Genomic DNA, 23,277 nt, shown 5'->3' with positions numbered 1-23,277 from the left:
GTATTTTTCTTATTTTTAATTATTCTGAAAGATAACTGCTTAAAGCAGGGGTCACCCTTTCTGTAAAGGGCCAAAGAGTAAACACAAAGGAACTTCTACAAGTTCATGAAAGATGGAATTAAAAAATAATTCTGGTACACAAAAATTTTTTAATCCATGCAGTTCTTAAAGAAGATTTATATATTTAAAAGGGACATTGAGGGAGGGAGGGAGGAGGAGGGAGGCAGAGGGAAAGAGAGGAAGGGGGGAGAGGGAGGGAGAGGAAAAGAGAGGGGGAGAGAGGGGGAGAGAGGGGGAGAGAGAGAGAGAGGGAGAGGGGGAGAGGGGGAGGGAGGGAGGGAGGGAGAGAGCGCGCGAGCGAGCAAGGGAGCATGAGAATCTTCCTTCCTCTGGTTCACTCCCCAAATGGCTGCAACAACCAGGGCTGGGCCAGGCCAAAGCCAGGGGCCTGGAACTCCATCTGGGTCTCCCACATGAGTGGTAGGGACCCAAGTACTTGGGCTATCTTCGGCTGCTTTCCCAGGTGCATTAGTGGAAGTGCAGCATCTGGCATCACAGCTGGTGGCTTAACACAGTGCACCACCACGCCAGCCCTCATGCAATTTTTTTAAATATGCATTTTCCATGAACTTTCGGAAGTCCTTGTGCATTACTCACTTTGAAAACAATATGGTTTCTGTTGCAGCTATTTAACTCTGCCATCCTAGAATGGATGCAGTCCAAAACGATACACAAGTAAGTGTAACTGTGCTCCCATAAAGTTTTATTTACCTAAACTGGCAGTGAGCCAGTTTCTAAATTATAAAAATATATTTAGCAGGTGCCAGCGCTGTGGTGTAGTGGGCTAAGCCTCTGCCTGTGGCACCAGAATCCCATATGGGTGCTAGTTCGTGTCCTGGCTGCTCCTCTTCTGATCCCGCTCTCTGCTATGAGCTGGGAAAGCAGTAGAAGATGGCCCAAGTCCTTGGGACCCTGCACCCATGTGGGAGACCCAGAGGAGTCTCCTAGCTCCTAATCAGCCTGACTCCAGCCATTTAGGGAGTGAACCAGTGGATAGAAGACCTCTCTCTGTCTCTCCCTCTTTCTGTCTATAAATCTACCCCTCAAATAAATATTTAAATATATATATATAGCAAATAATTGATATTTGAACACTGACAAAATAGGTGATAATAAGGAACTGTTAATGTTTTTAGTTGTGCTAATTGTTATCCTCGTTACATTCTCTTTAAAAACAGAATCTCCATCTTTTACAGATACATACTAAATATTTACTAATTTAATGATGCCTGGTATTTCCTCCAAAATAATACAGAAAGGAAGTGAGGAGAGTTACAGAAGAAACATGATTGGTTATAAACTGATAAACACTGCAGGCGGGTACATGGGGATCTATTTTACCATTCTACCTTTGCGTGTTTGGAAATGGTTCTTAATGTAAAGTTAGAAAACATTTAAATTGAGGGGCTTTTGGTCTATTCTTGCACCCTCCCTTCAAATTAAATCTGAATGTAATCAAGCCACTAAGAGCTTAGGCTGTGCAGGAAATATGTGGATATAGGAACATTTTACAAAATATTACAAGGATACAATCAGCCAAAGACATGGCATATGACCAACCTTAAGCAAATAAATTACATTAAAAAAGAAAAACAATAACATACCAAAAGGGTCTTAACAAAATCCGATTTGTTGACCTTATTTGGATCCTTATTTGAACAAAATACAAAACACAGCTTCTTTAGAAAACTGGGAGATGAGCAGACAGGGATTAGATGATATTAAGTAATTATTAGTTTTGTTATGTAGGGTAACAAAACAAAGAAAAAGTCCTTACCTGTTAGAGAAACATACTGAAGTATTTACAGGTGAAGTGATAGGTCTGGGATTTGCTTTAAATTACTCAGAAAAGATCATGAAAGACAAAGAAAGGCTGAAGAACCATTATAGATTGGAGGCAACTAAGGAAAAATAACAACTAAATTCAATGTGGGATCCTGGATAAGATCCTGGAACAAAAAAGGACATTAGTGGAAAACCTGGCAAAATTCAAATAACGTCTACTATTATTTAACACTGTTGTGCCAACATGAACTTCCTTGTTTGATAATATGATTACACTATGTACATTGTTAACATCAAAGGAATCTGGGTGAGGGATATTTAGGAACTCTACTATTTTTGCAACTTTTCTTTAATTCTAAAATTCATTCAAAACAAGGTTAAAAAAATACCCCACCAAAAATATGGTGAGGATAGCAGAATGTTGATAGACACCTGAGGTTCGTTATACCTGTCGTCATTTCTGTATGTGAAAATTTCAATAATAAAATGTAAAAGATATCACCTCTTTGTTTCTGCCATTCTCTCAAACTACTCTTTCTCCTCTCCTCTTTCCTGTTCAAACTTCTCTGTACTCTCCCACTCAATCCTGTGGAGTCTGGCATTGGCCTTGTCACACACAAGCTACTCTTGAGTTATTTCACATAATCAAATGCAAAAATCCTTTCTCAGTTTTCATCCCCTTTAAGTACTCCGCAGCATTTCATATATAAACCACTCCTTTTTAAAGACGTACTCATTCTCTTTTTACTGTTATGACACTGTGTTGTCAAGCTCCAGGATTACTGTTTTGAGTTTCTTTGTTGCCTGCTGCTACAAGGGGAGGCAGGGCACTGTGTTCTTAGAGGGAAACGCTGCTGTAAGAATTAACTAACACATTTGCAGGCCCGGATAGCTCAGTCGGTAGAATTAACTAACACCTGCATAGTGATCAGTACATAGTCAGTGCTCGTCGTATAAGGAGAATACTCGTTAAGAGTTCAGGCTACTGGAGCCAGATAGCCTGGGTTCAAATTCTAGTTGCACCACTTATTTATGTAACTTCTTCATCTGCAAAATTGAGGTAAGGAGATCATCATCACAGGGTTGTCGTAAGGAAGAAATCTATTAATATTTGTAAGGAACTTAGTACCAGGTACACAGTGGGGACTAGATAATTGTAAGCTCAAGTTCAGGATTCCCTGTTCATTACTGTTGTACAACAAGAATTTGGTCTTTAAAAAAATACTTTATTTATTTGAAAGGGATAATGACAGAGAACGCCCATCCATTGGTTTACTCTCCAAATGGCCGTATCAGACAGGGCTGGACCAGGTCAAAGTCAGGAGCCTGGAACTCCATCTGGGTCTCCAATGTGGGTGGCAGGGCCCCAAGCACTTGGGCCATCTTCTGCTGCTCTCCCAGGCACATTAACAGGATGCTGGATAGGAAGCTTGAACTGGCACTCTGATATGAGATGCCCAGGTCACAGGCAGCAGTGTCACAGGCAGCAGCTTAACCTGCTGCACTACAATGCAGGCCCCTGGCTAGTCTTTGCTTATTGTTGCCTGGTGGGGGCCTCTAAACTCTTAAAAATTTCATGAGTGACAAAGTAAGTTTTGTTATTCATGGTGGGCTGACAGTTTATGCTAACAGGTGAGTCAAGGCAGACCTCTAGTTTATGCTGAGATGACTCAGGCTGTGGGTTGAAAAGCCAAACACAATTAGGAAGTTGAGGCACTGAGGCCAGCATTGTGGAGCAGCAGGTTTAAGCTGCCAATAGCGAAGACGGCATCCATTATCACAGTGCTGGTTCCAGTGCCAGCTACTCGACTTCTAATCCAGAGTCCTGTTAATGTGCCTGAGAAGGTAAGGAAGATAGCCCCAGTACTTGGATGCCACCCAGGTGGGAAACCAGGATGGAGTTCCAGGCTCCTGGCTTCCTTCTGCTTGGCAGGGACCTGGCTGAACCAATAGATGGAAGAGTGCACATGCTTTCTCTCTCTCTGTCACTTTGCCTTTCAAATAAAAATAAATCTTAAAGAACAAAAAGAAAGTTGGGAGCTTCAGGTCATAAGATATAAGCCCAAATTTGGGGGACAAAGGGGAGTACAGATTGAGTTTATCATGCGGTTAATGATCCAATCAAACATGTCTACATAATGAATCCCCAATAAAAAATCCAGACACATGGGTGAACTTCACTGGTTAGCAATACTCTGCACACTGTCACAGTGACATACCAGGAAGGTAACACATCCTGAATCCACAAGGAGAAAACAAGCTATCTCTGTTTTGGGACCTTCCCAGACCTTGCCCCCTGCCATCCCTCCCTTCTTCTCGTTTGGATTTGCATCCTTTTGCTATGACAAAACTGTTAAGCACAGTGCTATCCTGACTTTTGCCAGTCATCCTAGGGAACTGTGGAACCAGAGGGGATCTTGAGAACCCCTGGATTTGTAGCCAGTTGGTCAGAAGTGAGAGCTGCTCTGGGAACCCCCAAAGTTGCAGCTGATGTCTGGAGAGCAGGCTTGCAGAGGCCTGGGCCCTTAACTTGTGAGGATTGGCCTAACTCCAGGGAGAGCTATCAGAAATCATTGAGGTGCCATGTGATCCCCACCCCAGACCCTGTCTCAACCCTTCCTCAGTATCTCCTCTGAAGACAATCAGCAGCATTGTTCTACCTGCTGAACCTCGATCTAGGGCAGACCCACTCATATAACAGACAAGACTTCCAGCCCCTGGCTAATGAAGCCTGCTCTCTGACTAGCTCTCAATGGGAAAGGAAGCTAAGTTGGACTCCATGCTCCTACTTCTCATGTGCAGGTAGGCTCTTGCACATATACACGCATGTATATGTAACAGCTCTGCTCCTTCCTACCCTCTAAATATAGACATAACCCAAGATTCCATCTTTCAATTCTGTGCAAGTAATTCCTACATTACTATCTCTAGTTCTGACCTCTTTGAACCCCTGAAGTCCAGGTTTTAAGGTCTGCCTGTTGGGTATCTATTGATTGACCTAGAAATATCTCAATCTAAACACGTCTAAAACTGAGTTAATCAATGTTTAAAGCTCTCATCCGGCTAACTAACCCTCCTTGGATATATCTGTTGTTATTCGGGGAACAACTACTGCCTCAGTTGTTTACAGCTTTGCTTTCCAGATTGTGATGCTGGGAGCAGGATCCCCAGGGAGCTTGCTAGAAATGCAGAATCTCAGGATCCAATCCTAGACCTATTAAATCAAAACCTGCAACTTAACAAGATAGCCCAGATGATTGCTATGCATGCAAAAAATGCTTAGAAAACGCTCATCTAAGATAAGTCAACCCTCATGGATTCTTCCTTCACTCTCATGTCTTTGACCATTGCTTTAGTCCAGATCCCCATCAGTTCTTACAGGAACTACAACAACTTCAACGGTCTTCCAGATTCCAAACATTCGCCACTGTGACTCACCTAATAGGCTGTCATCCTTCCTTCCTCAAACATTTCCACTGGTTCCTCACAGCCTGTTAAACCTCCCAACTTAGTAGTCAATAGAATTACTATCATATAGAATGGTTATCATTATCGTATTCAATAAAAATTATTATTGTATGATCATAATGTGCCAGATACTCTATTAAGCACCTTAACCCATTTACTTCACCAAACAACTGCATGAACCAAGCACTGCTGTATTTCCATTTTACAGGTGGGAAAACTAAGGCTTGGAGGGATTTGGTAATTTCCCCCACTATTCCAATTTCTCCGATATCCCACTAGTTAAATCAAAAGTGCTTAGACTCAAACCTAGGCAACTGGACTCTGGAACATACATTGCTAACCACTCTTCCATATTGACTCCTCATGCTTATCTCCTAAGAATTCCCCATGCTTCAGCCAAAGTGATCCATATATTGTTATAATTTTAGCCTATGTTGTTCTACAAACATATCAGCGCATTCCAACTCCTGTGCCTTTGTCTAAAAGAGGCTGTGTAGCATAAACAGAAATGATGTGTGCTTCAGTCAGAACTAGGTTCAAATTTCAGGCCAGGCCTCTGACTAGACATAGACCTTAGGGAAATTATCAAATCCCTCAGCATCTCCTTTGCTCATCTGAAAGGAAAATGCAGTTAGCCACCCAACTGAAATGGTTGTGATGTGGAAAATATGAGTACCTGACACACTGCGGGTACTCAAATATTAGCAGTTCTGGGATTTCCAATCCCACTCCTCCTCTGAGGTCTCCTCACATACAACGTCCACTGTGTAACTTGCTTGGCAACCCCAACTGGATGCAATAGCATCTTCTTTTAAATTTCCTGAATATTTTTGTGTCACCTTCTCTTTTATAGACTGCCCTATTTTAGCACTGTATAATTACTTATCCCTTCCATCAAACCAGCCTGTAAGCACCACAGGCATGGACCCTTTGTATTTCCTGTAGCAACTGGCACAGTGCATTACACATTGTGAGAGTTAATAAACATCTGTTGAGTAGAGGTGGACTGGATACTGAGTAATGAGGGACCAGAACCACTAAAGTTAATTAGAGGAAGAGAAGAGGGGCGGGGCAGTTTAGATAGAAGATAGGAACTAAAAATAGCTAAGCATCTGTAATTATGTCATGGTAGGCACAAGTGTATATTAGCTCATTCAATCCTTTCGCTAATCCTGTGATGAGCTTCTATCATTATTTTCCAACTGAGGAAAGCAGGAGTCAAGGTGATTTTATTCAAGATCACAACTGAGTTCAACTCACTCTCATTCAATATCCCCAGTGCTGGAATATAATGGATGTTCAATATTTGTTGAATGAATGAAAAAAAAGAACAAATAGAGCTACTTAGCAGCAGGGGTAGGACGAGAATCAACTGGATTTCCAGTTTCATTCTCTGCTATGTAAAGTTGCTGATTTAAAACAGGAAAGGGGAGTACCCTTTATTGAGCAACTACTATATACCTAAACACTTTGGAAGGAGGGACATGGGGTAGAATGTTGAGTTAATTGTACTCCTCATTTCATGGCATTGATTGTATTCGACATTTTATGGAAATTATGTCATTTGATCTTCCTAAAATCTCTTTGAGACAGGTATTTTTTAATCTCCATTTTAACGGATGAAGAAACACCCTCCATGAAATGACTTGCCCCAATTCACACAAGTGGCAGAGTGGGTGGATTCCCACCCAGGGAAGTTTAAATCCGCAGCCTGTGTCCACGTTTTGGGCTTGGACTTGGAACAGACGTTCTATCCCCTGCAGCGTCGGGACCAAGAAAGAAAGCGCTGTGAGAAAGATGACACGGAGCTCCAATACAAAGGATGGGGGTTGCACCTAGCCTGCTGAGCTCACTGAGCAAGTCAAGACTCAAGTTAGACGCAATAAAGCTCTGACGTCCCGGGTGAAGCAAGTTCTCACTGCTCCTGGGAAGCTGCTACTCCAACCAGGGCGAGTGACAGAGGGGGCGGTGGAAGGTAAGAAACCCCCTGAAGCTCGGCAGCTCACACAACGTAGGGGATGCGAACGAGTCCTGAGAGTATGGAAAAAGCAAAGATGGGAGTTTTACAAAAAGACGTGGAAGGGACGAGGAGGGCAGGCAGGACAGGGGTTAGCCCAAAGAACAGGTGCGGTGTTGGGACTGGTTCTGGCATCGGGCACAGGAGGGGCCTGCCGGGCGTAAGGGGCTCCGGTTCTCTCAGGCCACAAGCCCGTCCCCCGACTTTCTCAGGGGGCACTCTGCCTCCCCCTCGGTCCCTTTTGTCGCAGATCCCAAGCTCACCAGGGGCTTGGGCGATGTCCCCGGGTCTCCTGGAGACTGCGCCGCTTCCGCCATCTTGGACCTCCTTCTCCGGGGTCGTTCCCACAGATCTTTGCGGAACCTGCGACGTGGAGGGCGCGGCCGGTCAGTGCGTCACAGCGCTGCGGCCACGTCACTGAAAGGCGCCTGGCAAACAGCTGGCTGCCCCGGCCCTGCGCTGTCCCTGGTGGTCGGGATGGGGCGGAGAAAAGCTCACCTTCGCTAGGGTTTCTCCGGGGCCCTGGGGCCGGCTGTGCGCGCCTGCTGTTTAAAACACTCAACTCGGATTCTCAGTTCACTCCGTCGGTCTCCAGACCGCGGCGTCCTTTTCTAACCTCACAGATCCCACGCACGCATTTCCCGCTCTCCACAGTTGGCTCAGAGACCCCCGCACCCCCGCCTGGCACAGCAGTTACTAGAAAAATCCCGTCGCCCCCTTCCCCTGACAGCCAAGCAAATGGCAGTCTCCCCGCTCGGGAACCGAGAGCCCACCCAGGCCGGGCCCGCTGCTCCCTCCGCGCCTGCCCCTACTGCTGCCCTAAGCTTCTCTCCCCCTTACCCAGCCGCTTCCCGGCTCTGACTTTTAAGAAGCCTCCGCACTGTCTCCACACCGACCCCCCCAGGAAGACTTTGCTCCCGCATCCCCTTTCTGGGTGAGGGGCGCTTCTTTACTGGCCAACCTTGTTCACCCTACTCCAACTTCTAAAGTTGCTACCCGACTTGGGGCAAATACTGAAAATATGATCGAAAAGTGAATAGCTGTTGTAAATAGTGAAAGAGAGGGAGAAATAAAAGAGAGAGGGGGGAGTGGGGTGTGGGGAGTGGGAGGGAGGGGAGAGAGAATGAAAGGGGAGGGGAGGGAGAGAGAGTATGAATGGGGAGGGGAGGGGAGGGGAGGGGAGGGGGGGAGGGAGAGAGAGAGAGAGAGAGAGAGAGAGAGAGAGAATATGAATATATTAATGAAAGGGGAGGAGAGGAGAGGAGAGAGTCTCTGCCCTACCTCATCTTCGGCTTTCTCGGTGTTTCTGGCTCCCGTTTGCCCCGGCCCCAGGCTAAGTGAGGTCTGGTAATAACAGCCATTGTTGACGCAACCATTATGCGGGATACCTGCTTACCCTTTGGGATGTGCAACTATACCAGTTTCCCTCATTTAACAGGGTAGAGGATGGGTGTGAAATAAAATGCTTTATATATTTGGATGGTCAATCCAGGAAAGCACCCCAAGTAGGAAACTTAAAATTGGAAGAATATAGTATGTTGAGGGTCACATTTCCCAAACGAATGGAACTTTCTTTTTTTTTTTGGTGACTGTCGTTCTGTTTATAAACACGACTGCTTAATAATTCTCCTTCAGACCAAGCGTATTTCCAGAACTTGTGCAAATACTGATGGAAGTAGAGCTAAAATGTAGGCCAGTAGATACGAAATATTTTAAAATTATTATTAAAGGAGGTTATCATATACAAGCGTCCCAACCCCAGCCTGCTGGGCCTCCCCCCCATCCCTCCCCCCGTTTCCGACAGTTTTATCGGATCAGAAGGTCCCTTCTCACTTCTCCGAGGCTATTGTTAACCTCTTCTATTTCCTTGCCAACATCCAAAATTAGTTCTCTCTCCCTAACCACAGCTCCAACCTCATCGCTTGGGTTCTTTGTCATTCATTTCAAGACAGCCTTAATGCTTGCTGGTTTAAAAGGAATACAGGCGAGGTCCAGCATTATGTTGCAGCCATCTGCATCTCATACGAGCACCATTTCAAGTCGGGGTGTTCCCTTTCCCATTCAGCTTCCAGAAAAATGCCCCTGGGAAGGCACCAGAAGATGGCCCAAGTCACCTGCCACCCATATGGGAGACCAGGATGGAGTTCCTGTCTTCAGCCTGGCCCAACCCTGGCTGTTGCCAACATTTGGGCAGTGAACCAGTTGATGGAACTCTCTTTCTCTCTCTCTCTCTCTGCCTTTTAAATAAATAAATCCTTTTTTAAAAAAATAAATTACATTTCCACTGAGTAAATTGACAACGGGTATGTGGACTTTAGAATTTAAAAAAAAAGAAAAGAGGAAGATAGACCATAAAATCGTTGTTGACACAGTGTTCAGGCTACTTTGGCATTATTTCAGGCTATCAATGCCCATCTTCCTCCATTATTAGGGTCCTGGTTGGAGGTGAGATAGTATTCTTTTTTTAACAATTAGCATAATTGGTTATATAATTTTATTTATTTGAAAGATAGAGTTATAGAGTGAGGTATAGACAGAGAGAGAGGTCTTCCATCCACTGGTTCACTCCCCAGATGGCCACAACAGCAGGAGCTGTGCCGATCTGAAGCCAGGAGCCAGGAGCTTCTTCTGGGTCTCCCACGTGGGTGCAGGGGCCCAAGGACGTGGGTCATCTTCTACTGCTTTCCCAGGCCATAGCAGAGAGCTGGATCAGAAGTGGAGCAGCTGGGACTTGAACCGGTGCCCATATGGGATGCCAGCACTTCAGGCCAGGGCTTTAACCCACTGCACCACAGCGCTGGCCCCAAGATAGTATTCTCTGAAGAAAGAAATCCAGAAAGGAAGATTGTCAAGGAATTGGACGTCATAAGGGCAAGCTCCTAAAATAGGAATTATTTCATGTTTTTTACTTGCAAATGTATCTCACAAAATAGCCAGGACAACTCAGTAATATTTAATAGACAAACACTTGTTATCCTCCAAGACTATGAACATCGACAGCACAGAACTTGGGTGCCTTGCCTAAAGTTGCTTAGGAACTTCATCAGTGGTGCAAGTGTGATCGATATTTAAGCCAATAGCTATGGAGAACTTCGTGGGCTTATTTCAGGACAATATAATGTGTAAGTCTATCAAAATAACTGGAAAATATCAAAGCAATAATTTCCTAGAAAAAATGACCAAACTGGACTCAAAAAAGGAAGCAGGACATTTCCTTAGAATACATTTGGAATAAAAAAATGTTAAATATAAAAGGTAGGATGCAGAACAGTTTGTACCATATGCGACCATCTGGGTGAAAAAGTAATGGGCCTGAATATATATACATGTATTTGACTATGCCTGCACTCTGTCCAGAAGACTACACAGAAGAAGGGGTTCAACTAGTGTTAATTGGTGAGCATATCCAATGGTATCATTGGCCTTAGAGAGAATGCCCAAGGTTGACCCTCACCACAAGAAGAAGGCCATTGATACCATCGGATATGCTCACCAATTAACACTGGTTGAACCCCCTCTCTCCAATACACAAGCAACCCTTCAGCCCTTTTATAAACTCCACAGATTTCCCACTTTCAATATTTGCTTTTCTTAGCACTGGCCTTTCCCAAACTGCTGTACAGCACTTCTCTGTACAAATACTCCACCCTTCCTGGTGCAAACACAATTTCTCTTCTGTTCACCTCAAAGAATAAGTGACAAACCCCTCCCTAACCTCTCTGTTTGCCTCCACCCCTTTCCCTTCTCCATTCCTGTCCTGTCCTAGCCCTTCCCTTACCCCGTTCTCTAGTCTTTTTCCCACTTCCCTGAGGTTTTTAGAACATTTATGTTCACACCAATTTCCATACTCAGTTATCTTCCTAACCCCTCTACCATGCCCCTCATCCCTGGGCTTTCTTCACTGCTTAGACTCAAAATTGCCTTGGCCGGTGCCGCGGCTCACTAGGCTAATCCTCCGCCTAGCGGCGCCGGCACACCGGGTTCTAGTCCCAGTCGGGGCGCCGGATTCTGTCCCGGTTGCCCCTCTTCCAGGCCAGCCCTCTGCTGTGGCCAGGGAGTGCAGTGGAGGATGGCCCAAGTGCTTGGGCTCTGCACCCCATGGGAGACCAGGAAAAAGCACCTGGCTCCTGGCTCCTGCCATCGGATCAGCGCGGTGCGCCGGCTGCAGCGCGCTGGCCGCGGCGGCCATTTGGGGGGTGAACCAACGGAAATGGAAGACCTTTCTGTCTCTCTCTCTCACTGTCCACTCTGCCTGTCAAAAAAAAAAATTGCCTTGTCGTTGCACTGGGGAAGGTCCGTTTATAAAGCAAGTAAATGTCATATGTATTCAGGTTACTTGGGTGCCCCTTCTGGCTACACGTACCTGTTCCCTAGTTGGCAAACAAGGTATGAAATGATAGGTATGAAATGAAGTGGTGTGTTCTTTTTCTATGAATAGGCAAGGCACAAAAACGTCAAAGAACTTCTAAAGGTAAAAGGATGTGAAGGGCATGAATAATCTAACAGAATAGGAATTACTGGGCTTTTTTTTTTTTTCAATTACAAGTATATCCAGCAACATTCGTAATTGTGTATACCTACACTATTCTCTTTCAGGTCATGGACATTTAAGTAGAGCAGTTGACATTTTTTTCTTAAATTTATTTATTTATTTGAAAGTCAGAGTTACTCAGACAGAGGAGAGGCTGCGGGGTGGGGGGAGAGGTCTTCCATCCACTGGTTCACTCTCCAGCTGGCCACATTGGCTGGAGCTGCGCAGATCCGAAGCCAGGAGCTTCTTCCAGGTCTCCCACATGGGTGCAGGTGCCCAAGGACCTAGGCCATCTTCCACTGCTTTTCCAGGCCACAGCACAGAGCTGGATTGGCAGTGGAGCACCCAGGACTCAAACCAGTGCCCATATGGGATGCGAGCACTTCAGGCCAGGGCATTAACCCACTGTGCCACAGCACCAGCCCCGACACTTTTTTTTTTTTTTAATACAGAAATTACATTCACAAACTTAACATGTGCCTAATTCTAATTTTTACTAAGAGGATTCATTTTCTAATTTTTTTCATATGTATGCATTTACTCATATGGTTATTAAATGTCACTAATACTTAACCTGAGATTTTACTATGATAATATTCAAAAGGATAGAAAGGTTGAAAAAATAGTAAAGACCTATATATACAATACCTAAATTTCACAATTCACATTTGGTTATTTCTGCTTTTTTAAAATAGATTTATTTATTTATTTATTTGAAAGTGAGAATTACAGAGACAGAGGAAAAGACACAGAGAGAGATTTCCCACCCACTGATTAACTCCCCAGATGGCCACAACGGCCAGAGCTGGGCCACGCTGAAGCCAGGAGCTGGGAGCTTCTTCCAAGTCTCCCACATGGGTGCAGGGGCCCAGCACTCGGGTCATCTTCTGCTGCTTTCCCAGGCCAATAGCAGGGAGCTGGATCAGAATTGGAGCAGCAGGGACGCGAACTGGAGCCCATATGGGATGCCAGCACTGCAGTCGGAGGCTTGACCTGTTATGTCACAATGCTGGTCCTTGTTTCTGTTTTATCAGGTCTTTATCCATCTATCCATCCATTAATCCATCAATCCACTCTCTAGCCTGTTTCTTATACCTTTTTTAAGAAATTATTTTAATTCTGTTTGAAAAGCAGAGCAACAGAGAGAGGACAGAGAGACATCTTCCATCCTCTGGCCCACCCCTCAAAGTCCGCAAAAACCAGGGTGGGGCAGGTCAAAGTCAAGAGCCCAGAATCCCACCTGGTTCTCCCATATTGAAGACAAGGACCCAGCCATTCGAGCCATCATCCACTGCCTCCCAGGGTGTACACCAGCAGAAAGCCACATTGGGGCTGTGGCAAGTTAAGCCACCTGCAGCGCCGGCATCCCATATGGGCACAGGTTTGAGTCCTGGCTGCTCCACTTCTGATCTAGCTCCCTGCTAATGTACCTGGGAAAGCAGCAGAGGATGGTCCAAGTGCCTGGGCCCTCGCACCCATGTGGGAGACCCAGAAGATGCTCCTGGCTCCTGGCTTCGGATGGGCTCAGCTCCTGCCACTGCGGCCACTTGGGGAGTGAACCAGTGGATGGAAGACCTCTCTCTCTCTCTCTCTCCATCTCTCTGTAACCTTGTCTTTCAAATAAATAAAATGTTAAAAGAAAAAGAAAGCCACATTAGAAGCAGAGCAGCCAGGACTTGAACCAGGCATTATAATATGAGACGAGGGCATCCAAAGCAGCATCTTATCCGCTGTGCCAAACGCTTGTCTGTTTTTATACCTTTCAAAGTAAGTTGCAGACATTAGTACACTTCAGTCTCCATTGTTATTGTCTTGAATTGTTAAGCTAGATCTTAGTATATGAAGTATAATGACATCTATGATATAGCAAAAGAAAAAAAGCAGCTTATAAGAACACTATGCAAATATAAGGATTAATGAACACATAAGAATTTTTTATTTAATAAATGTAAATTTACAAAGTGCAACTTTTGCATTGTTGTGGCTTCCCCCCCAACCTCCCTCCCACCCGCAGCCATCCCATCTCCCACTCCCTCTCCCATCCCACTGTTCATCACGTTTCATTTTCAATTATCTTTATATACAGAAGATCAACTTAGTATATACTAAGCAAAGATTTCAACAGACTGCACCCACACAACCACATAAGATATAGAGTACTGTTCAACTAGTAGTTTTATCGTTAACTCTCATAGTAAAACACATTAAGGACAGAGATCCTGCATGGGGAGCATGTGCACAATGACTCCCATTGTTGGTTTAACAATTGGCACTCTCATTTATGATGTTAGTAATCACCCAAGGCTCTTGCCATGAGCTGTCGAGGCTATGGAAGCCCCTTGAGTTCACCAGCTCTGAACTTGTTTAGTCAAGGCCATATCACAGTGGAGGTTCCTTCCTCCCTTCAGAGAAAGGTGCCTCCTTCTTTGATGGCCTGTTCTTTCTGCTGGGATCTTGTTCACCGAGATCTTTCATTCAGGTTGTTTTTGCCACAGTGTCTTGGCTTTCCATGCCTGTGAGACTCTCATGGGCCTTTTAGCCAGATCCAAATGCCCCAAGGGTTGAATCTGAGGCCGGAGTGCTGTTTAGGGCATTTGCTATTCTATGAGTCTGCTGAACACATAAGAATTTAATTTCTTAACCAATATCTCACTTTCCCCTTATAATAACAGAACTCCACTTTTGTTTAGTATGGCAGCATGGCCAGGTTCAGTCAATGAATCACCATTGATTTAGGTCGATCGTGGCAATCCTGTTCTGCAGTCTCCCAGTTTCCTTTGCCAACAGGGCTGACTCTGTGATGCAGTTGTGGCTAATGAGAACAAAACAGAATGCATGTAGGAGGCTTCTGGAAAAGCTTTTACTTTATAGAGACTGGCTTAGCTTGCATGGCTTCCTCCTTCTCGCAGCCTTCATATCTTGAGTACAGACGTGATGTCTAGTGGGGCAGTAATGCATCAGTCATCTTGCAACCAAGAGAACACTGGTATGAGGACAAAAGCTCATGTGCTAAGGATGGTCTTTTGATGTTCTATGTAATTTTTTTTAAAAAATCATCTCATATGATTATCAAAATGATATTAATATATTCATTTAAAATGGGACATAGTATGAATAGTAACAATTCAAAGCATGTTTTGGAGGCGTACATGAGAAAATATATGAGAAAGTAGTGGAGTGTTAAAAATAAAGTTAAATAGATCTTATTGCAGTGGCCTATTCCCAGATCTCTTCCTGAAAGCAGGACCTGAGGCAGACTTGCATGTATGTGTTAATGTTGGAATGTGAACTTGTGCATGGGGGACTTGGAAGAGTAAAGCAACAAAGGAAGCAAAACCGATAGAACATGTTTTTCATCTGAGCAACAACTGTGGGTCAATCCCACTGAAGAGCCATGCAGAATGCAATTCACAATTGTTCGCTGGAGGAACAGCAGGGAAGATCACTCCTGGTCAGCTCCTATAGTCCAGTGATCAGGGGTTGCTCCTTGGAGTTTTAACTCTCTTAAACCTCCAGGCTTGTGCACACTGTAGAATGGCAGGACCGGTTCACAGGCAAGAGGAAGCCCTACCACAGAAAGGGAAATACAGCACAGACTAGGCAAGTACTGTCAGGTTCAACCTGCCTAAGCAAAGGTGGGCTGGGAAGGACGTGAGGCATGGTGTGAGAGGTGTTTGATGCCTCATCTAAATGCTAGGTGATAGTTATCTGAAACAATAGTCTTGACAGTAGGAGGGTCAAAGAAGTGCTATTGATTTCATTTGTTCATTAATTTTTATATCTGTGTTTACAAGGAGAGAAGCAGTTTAGTGTAGTGAATAAGCACATGAACTCCGGAGTCAGCATGTCTTGGTTGGAAACTCAACTCCATCATTAGTAAATCATGTGAATTTCATCAAGTTATGAAACTTCTCTGCCTCAGTTTCATCATCTGAGCAATGGAGCTAATAACAGCATCTACCTTATAGAGTCATGAGGAATACACAAGTTTAATTTAGCTGTGAATATATGCAATAGAAGGACATGTTTGCTATAAAATTCAGAATACATAAGAATATAAAATACAAAGTCAAGTACTGATCTCTGTCAGAATGTCTTCATGTTCAAGTAAGAGAAAACTCACACTGCCAGTTATGAGTTGGAAAGCTCAAGGCCCATAAATGGGATATTGAGATGGGAAGCCTTTGGGGCTCAGGCAGTTGGAGAGTGAGATAAAGCTGAAGTTAGGAGCCTGGAATTCAATGAATCCAGTCTCTCACGAGGGCGGCAGGGACCAGGTAACTTAACTGCTGTCTCCACTGGAATCAGAAGTGAAGATGTGTCTTGAATTCAAGTACTTGGATGTGCATGTCCCATGTAGCGTCTTAACCACTGCACCCAATTCTTGTCCTGTATGTGGTAGTTTTTAAAGCTTCAAATTTCAACTGTTCATTGCTGATATATTCCAATATTGTTGATTTTTATATGTTGATCTTTTAACCTGAAATCTTGCTAAATTAATTTCTTGGTTTTAGGAGCTAATTTGTAGATTCTTTGAGGTTTTCTGTATGAATAATTATGTTTTCTGTGAATAGGGACAATTTTATTTTCTCCTTTCCAAACTAATGCCTCATATTTCTTTGTCTTTTTGGATATAATAGAATTTCCAGTATGACTTCTCATAGGAGTGGTAAGAGGACACCCTTGCCTTATTCTTAATCAAAGTAAGCATGATATTGTAGGGTGTTTTTTTTATTAGTTTAAGGATATTCTTGCCTATTTTTAGTTGCTGAGAGTCATTTTCAGGAATGGATTTGAATTGTGTCTAATATTTTTTCTGCATCAACTGACATTATCATGTGGTTTTTCTTAGTCTGTTAAAATAGATTCTTTTCTCTTTTTTAAAAGTTCAACATTTATTTATTTACTTAAAGACTTACTTTTCATTTATTTGAAAGGCCAAGTGGCAGGGAGAGATAGACAAAGAAGGAAATCTTCCATATTCTGCTTCACACCACAAATGGCCACAACAGCAGCTGGGGCTGGGCCCGGCCTAAGCCAGGAGCCTGGAAGTCCATCCAGGTATCCCATGTGGGTAGCAGGAGCCCAAGTATTTGGGCCATCTTCTGCTGCTTTCCCAAGTGCATAAGCAGGAAGCTAGACTGGAAGCAGAGCAGCTGGAACTTGGGAACTGGTGCTCCAGGATATAGGATGCCAGAATCACAGATGGAGGCTTAACCCACTGGGCCACAATACTGCCCCATCTTAAGTTATTTTCAAATGTTGAACCAGCCTTGCTATTCTAGAATAAACCCCCACTTGGTCATGATATATTATCATTTTTGTATATTACTAGATGCTATTTGCTGATTTTTTATGTATTCATTTATTTTATTTATTTGAAAGAGAGACGGACAGAAATCTCCCACACTCTCACTCCCTAAATGTCTGCAACAGCCTCGGGTTGGGGCCAAATCCAGGAGCTAGGAACTCAATCTGGGTTTCCCATGTGGGTGGCACAAATCCAGCTAGTTGAGCCACCACCAATTAGGAAGGGAAACTTGGAACTCAAATCCAGGCACTCCAATTTGGGATGAGGTGTACCAAGTGACATCCTAACAACTATGCGAAATGTTCCCCTTGCTAACATTTTGCTGAGGAGTTGTATGTGTATATTCAGAAACGATCTTGATCTGTTGTTCTCTTGTAATGTCTTTGCTTGATTTTGGTGTTAGAATGGTGACCTCTTGGGGCTGGTGCTATGGCACAGTGGGTTAAAACCCTGGCCTGCAGCACTGGCATCCTATATGGGCACCAGTTCAAGTCCTGGCTGCTCCACTTCCAATCCAGCTCCCTGCTAATGTGCCTGGGGAAGCAGTTGAGGATGGCCCAAGTCCCTGGGCCCCTGCACCTGCATGGGAGACCCAGAAGAAGCTCCTGGCTCCTGGCTTCAGATCGGCTCAGCTCCGGCCGTTGCAGCCATTTGGGGAGTGAACCAGTGCATGGAAGAACTCTCTCTGTGTGTCTCTGTTGCTACCTCTCTCTAACTCTTTCAAATAAATAAAATAAATATTTAAAAAAAAAGAATGCTGACCTCATCAAATGAAATAGGAAGTGCATAGTTCCCTTCTATTTTCTGGAAGGAAGCGTATAGAATTAATAATATTTCTTCTTAAATATTTGGTAGAATTCACCAATGAAACTATCTGGGCCTTTTTGGTAGAGGGAATTGATTTTTATTTTTAGAAGGTTTTACTTTAACTGAAAATTCAATTTCTTTAATACACAGAGGACCATTTGGGTTATCTATTTTTTTTCCTTGAGTGCTATTTGGTAGTTGGTGTTTTCTAAGAAATTGGTCCATTTCCTCTCATTTGTTTAATTATATGTGAAGAATTGTTTGTGGGGCAAGCATTGTGACACAGTAAAAGCTAAGCGGCTGACTGCAATGCTGATGCCAACATCCCCTATAGCGCTGGTTCAAGTCCGGCTGCTCTACTTCTGATCCAGCTCCCTGCTAATGTGCCTGGGAAAGCAGTGGAAGGTGGTCCAAGTGCTTGGGCCCCTGCCACCAATTTGGAGACCCCGATGAAACTCTTGGCTCCTGGCTTTGACTTGAACCAGCTCTGGCTGTTGTGGCCATCTGGAGAGTGAGCCAGTAGATGGAAGATCTCTCTCTCTCTGTCCCTCTCTCTGTGTAAAACTAATAAACAAATAAACCTTTACAGAAATAATGTCTTTTTTGCCATTGCTGGGTTCTATAAATATCATTTAGTCAAGTTGGTTGATAGTGTAGTCCACATCATCTATATTCTTAAAGATTTTCTGCTTACTTGTTCTACCAAGTACTAAGAGAGAAATCTTGAAGTTTTATCTATGGATACTTGTGGATTTATCTATTGCTCCTTTCAGATCTATTTGATTTTGACTCATGTTTTGAAGGTGCATAAACATTTAGATTGTTATGTTTTCTTGGAGAACTTACTCTTTTATCATTATGTAATGTCTCTCTCTCTCTCTTTTTTTTTTTTTTTTTTTTGACAGGCAGAGTGGACAGTGAGAGAGAGAGACAGAGAGAAAGATCTTCCTTTGCCCTTGGTTCACCCTCCAATGGCCGCCGCGGCCGGCGCACTGCAGCCAGCGCACCGCACTGATCCGATGGCAGGAGCCAGGTGCTTCACCTGGTCTCCCATGGGGTTCAGGGCCCAAGCACTTGGGCCATCCTCCACTGCACTCCCTGGCCACAGCAGAGAGCTGGCCTGGGAGAGGGGCAACCAGGACAGAATCCGGTGCCCCGACCGGGACTAGAACCCGGTGTGCCGGCGCCGCAAGGCGGAGGATTAGCCTAGTGAGCCGCGGCGCCGGCCATATGTAATGTCTCTTATCCTAATAATACCCCTTTCTCTAAAGTCCACTATTTCCAAAATTACTGTAACTACTCCATCGATTGGGTGTTGTGGCACAGCAGGTTAAGCCGCGGTTTGGGACGTTATTATCCCATGTTAGAGTGCCTGGGATAGAGTCCCATCTCTGTTTCTGAGACAACTTCTTGCTAATGCACACTCTGGGAAGCAGCAGTGGTGGCTCAAGTACTTGGGCTCCTACCATCCATGTGGGAGACCCAGATGGAGATCCTGGCTCCTGGCTTCAGCCTGGCCCAGCCCAAGTTGTTCTGGCCATTTGGGGATTGAACCAGCAGATGCAAGATGTCTCTCATTCTCTCTCTCTCTCTCTCTCTCTCTCTCAAATAAATCAACATTAAAAAATATAGCTACTCCACTTTAGTTAGTGTTTTTGTAATATATCTTTTGCTATCATTTTATTTTTCATATTTACATTTTCACTTTACATTTAAAGTGAGTTTCCTATAGACAGCATGTACTTGGATCTTACTTTAAAAATCCAATCGTTGGCAGGAGGTATGACACAGTGAGTTGAGTCACCATTTGGAAGCCAGTATCACATATCAAAAGTGCCTGATTTGAGTCCCAGTGGGTCTCCTTCCAATCCAGCTTCCTGATAGTGCCCATGGGAGGCAGTAGATGATGGCCAATGTACCTGGGTACCTGCCATCCACATGGTGGACCTGGATGGCTTTCCTGGCTCCTGGCTCCAGCTTGGCCCAGCCCCAGCTGTTGTATTTAGGGAGTGAACCAGCAAATGAAAGATTTCTCTCTCTCTCTCTCTCTCTCTCTCTCCCCTTCTCTCCATCACTCTTCCTTTCAAATAAATAAATAAAATCTTTAAATCCAATCAGACAATCCTTGTATTTTAATGTACATAATTTAGACCATTCACATTTGTTAATTTTTATTATTTTTTTAAAAAAATTTATTACAGAGTCAATGAGAGCGAGAGTGAGCGCAAGAGAGAGACCTCTATTCACTGGTTCAATTTCCAAATGCCTCCACTGGCTGGAACTTCCCAAAGTTCAAGCTAGGAGCTAGGAACTTAATTCAGGTCTCCCTCATGGGTAGCAGAAATCCAATTACTTGAGCTACCTTCCAGGGTCTGCATTATTATGAAGCTGGATTCAGAAGCCAGAGGCTGGTATTGAACCCAGGCACCCTGATATGGCATATGGGTTACTTTTATTTGACAAGTCATTTTATTTTATTTGACAAGTAATTATATATATTTATGGGGTACAATGTTATGTTTCATTACATATATATATATATATTGAGAGAGAGAGAGAGAGAATTGATCAAATCAAATTAATTTTTTTAAAGATTTATTTGTTTTACTTGAAAGTCAGAATTACATCGCGAAGGAGAGGCGGGGGGGGGGGGTGTCTTCCATCCGCTTTTTCACTCCCCAATTGGCTGCAACGGCCGGAGCTGTGCTGATCCGAAGCCAGGAGCCAGGAGCTTCTTCCGGGTCTCCCACGCGGGTGCAGGGGCCCAAGGACTTGGGCCATCTTCTACTGCTTCTCAGGCCATAGCAGAGAGCTGGATTGGAAGTGAAGCAGCCGGGACTAGAATCAGCGCCCATATGCGATGCTGGCACTGCAAGTGGTGGCCTTACCCGCTATGTCCCAGCTGGCCCCTCAAATCAGGTTAATTAACATATCCATCACCACCACAAATATTTATCATTTTATTGTGGTAAAAGCATTTAAAACTCTCTCTTCTAGCTCTTTTGAGATATGTAACATTATTAACTGTCGTCACTATATTGTGCAGATTCCCAGAAGTTATTCTTGTCTAACTGAAACTTTGCCTTTGAACAATGTCTCCCTTTTCCCCATCTACCTGTTGACTTCTGCTAATTACCATTATTCTACACTCTACTTTTATGAATTTTACTTTTTTTAGATTCCACATTTAAGTGAGAACATGCAGTTTTTGTCTTTCTATGCCTAGTTTATTCCATTTAGCATAATCCCACTTATTAAACAAACTAATTATTATCAAAAAATGAAAGATAGCAAGTGTAGGCTGTGGAGGAATGAGAACCCTTGTACACTATTGTTAATCTTGTCAATTAGTACAATCACTTTATGTATTTATTTTCTCTGTGTCCTGTTTTATTGTTTTTTGCAGCAAAATGCACAACATAGAACACATTGCAAATATTCGACTGTACAAAAGAGGTGCTTGTATTAAAATACAAATTGGAGACATGATTTTTTTTAAATAAATAATCTTAAATACAAGTTGGATCCTACAAGCATCTGAGCTCTCTACAGACTTGATCTGGCCAGGACAAACTTTTCATTGAATTTCTCAAAGGATGGGGATGGCGCTGTGGTGCAGCAGGTTAACGCATTGGCCTGAAGCACTGGCATCCCTTATGGGCGCCGGTTCTAGTCCCAGCTGCTCCACTTCCAATCCAGCTCTCTGCTATGGCCTGGGAAAGCAGTGGAAGATGGCCCAAGTCCTTGGGCCCCTGCAACCACATGGGAGACCCAGAAGAAGCTCCTGGCTCCTGGCTTCAGATCCACGAAGCTCCGGTTAAGTGGCAGCTTAACCCGTTGCACAATGCCTGCCCCTCTTTTCTCTTTTTTTGACTTCTATTCTTTTTAACTATTTTTGTACTGTATTTCATATCATTTGTTGGTTTATTTGCTCTAACACTTTGTTCTGTTAGTTTAGTGGTTGCTTTAGGATTTATATTAAACACATTTGATTTATCACAGTCTACCTTCAAGTGATTTTTACTATGTAATTTATAATAGAAGACATGCTCCCATTTCTCTCTTATGAATTTTGTGCCCTTATTGTCATTGACTATCACATATATTATAAGTGCTGGTTATAGTATCATTTTTCTTGAAACAGCTGATTATCTTGTAATGAGTTGTAAATAGTGAGAAAGAAAAGTCTTTTTAAAAAGAGTTATTTATTTTGGGGGGAGAGATACAGAGAGAGGGAGAGAGAGAGAGATCTTCCATCTGCTCGTTTACTCCCCAAATGCCTGCAATGACCAGAGCTAGGCTGAAGCCAGAAGCCTAGAACTCCATCTGTGTCTCCTATGTGGGTTGTAGGGGCCCAAGCATTTGGACCATCTTCTGCTAATTTCCCAGGAGCATTAGAAAGGAGCTACATGAGAAATGGAGCAAGCGGGACTCGAACCGGTGTCCATATGGGATGCCACAGCTGCAGGTGGCGGCTTTACCTGCTACGCCACACACAGACTCCCTAAGAGGAAAGTCTTTATATTCACGCATGGAAACATCTTTTCTGGTGCTGTTCACTCCTTTGTATAGACTCAGATTTCCAGCCAGTATCATTTGTCTGCCACATGAAGGAATTCCTTTAAATATTGTTTTGTAATGTGCTCTACTAGTGATAAACTCTTTTAGTTTATTTCTGAAAATATACTGATCAGAACTTAAGAGATTTTGTAATGTTTTGTTGAAATATAATTCGCATATGATTACCGATTTGAAGAGTACAATTTAATGCTGCTTGGTATATTCGTAGAGACATGCATCTGTTGCCACAGTAAAAATTTATAACATTTTCATCATTCCTAACAGAAACACTGCATCTCATAGCTCCTCATTGCCCAACCTAAGGTAACCACTAATCTGCTTTCTGTCTCTACAGATTTGCCTATTCTGGATACCCCATATACATGGAAATCATGGAACATGTGGGTTTCTTCCACTTAGCATAACGTTTTCACATTTCATCCATGTTGTAGTAAGGATGTAATATTTCATTCCTCTTCATAGAGGAATAATATTCCACTATGCAGACATGCTCCATTTTGCTTATCCATTCACCAGTTCATGGACATGGGAGTTGTTTCCGTTTTTGGCTATTATGAATAATGCTGCTATGACCTCTTGCATACGAGTCTGTACGTGGACATAATTTTTTAAAAATCTCTCGAGTATATACCTGGCAGTGGTATCATTGCATAACATAATGTCTCAAGATTTAACCTTTTAAGGAACCACCAGACCTTTTTCCAAAATGACTGCACC

At 43.6% G+C, this 23,277-nt stretch overlaps 1 protein-coding gene across 2 annotated transcripts in view; it reads right to left on the bottom strand.

Annotated features, from left to right (window-relative positions):
* Positions 1-8,722, bottom strand: part of YIPF6 (Yip1 domain family member 6) — a 29,411-nt gene extending 20,689 nt beyond the window's left edge. Inside the window, exons 1-2 of one of the 2 annotated variants that reach the window (XM_002720069.5) lie at positions 8,612-8,722; positions 7,594-7,693 (exon numbers count right to left, since the gene is read on the bottom strand). In XM_002720069.5, the coding sequence (XP_002720115.3) occupies positions 7,594-7,693; positions 8,612-8,706 (195 nt within the window). In that variant the 5' untranslated portion in view covers positions 8,707-8,722. Of the gene's footprint in view, positions 1-7,593; positions 7,694-7,828; positions 8,454-8,611 lie in introns of those variants that run through there. The other variant, XM_070067146.1, reaches the window with a different exon arrangement.
* Between the last annotated feature and the right edge of the window lie 14,555 nt (positions 8,723-23,277).

The sequence above is a fragment of the Oryctolagus cuniculus genome, chromosome X (assembly GCF_964237555.1).
Source record: "Oryctolagus cuniculus chromosome X, mOryCun1.1, whole genome shotgun sequence".
Taxonomy (NCBI): Eukaryota; Metazoa; Chordata; class Mammalia; order Lagomorpha; family Leporidae; genus Oryctolagus; species Oryctolagus cuniculus.
Note: the sequence above shows the minus strand (reverse complement) of the source record. Positions and strands in the feature narration are given on the sequence as shown.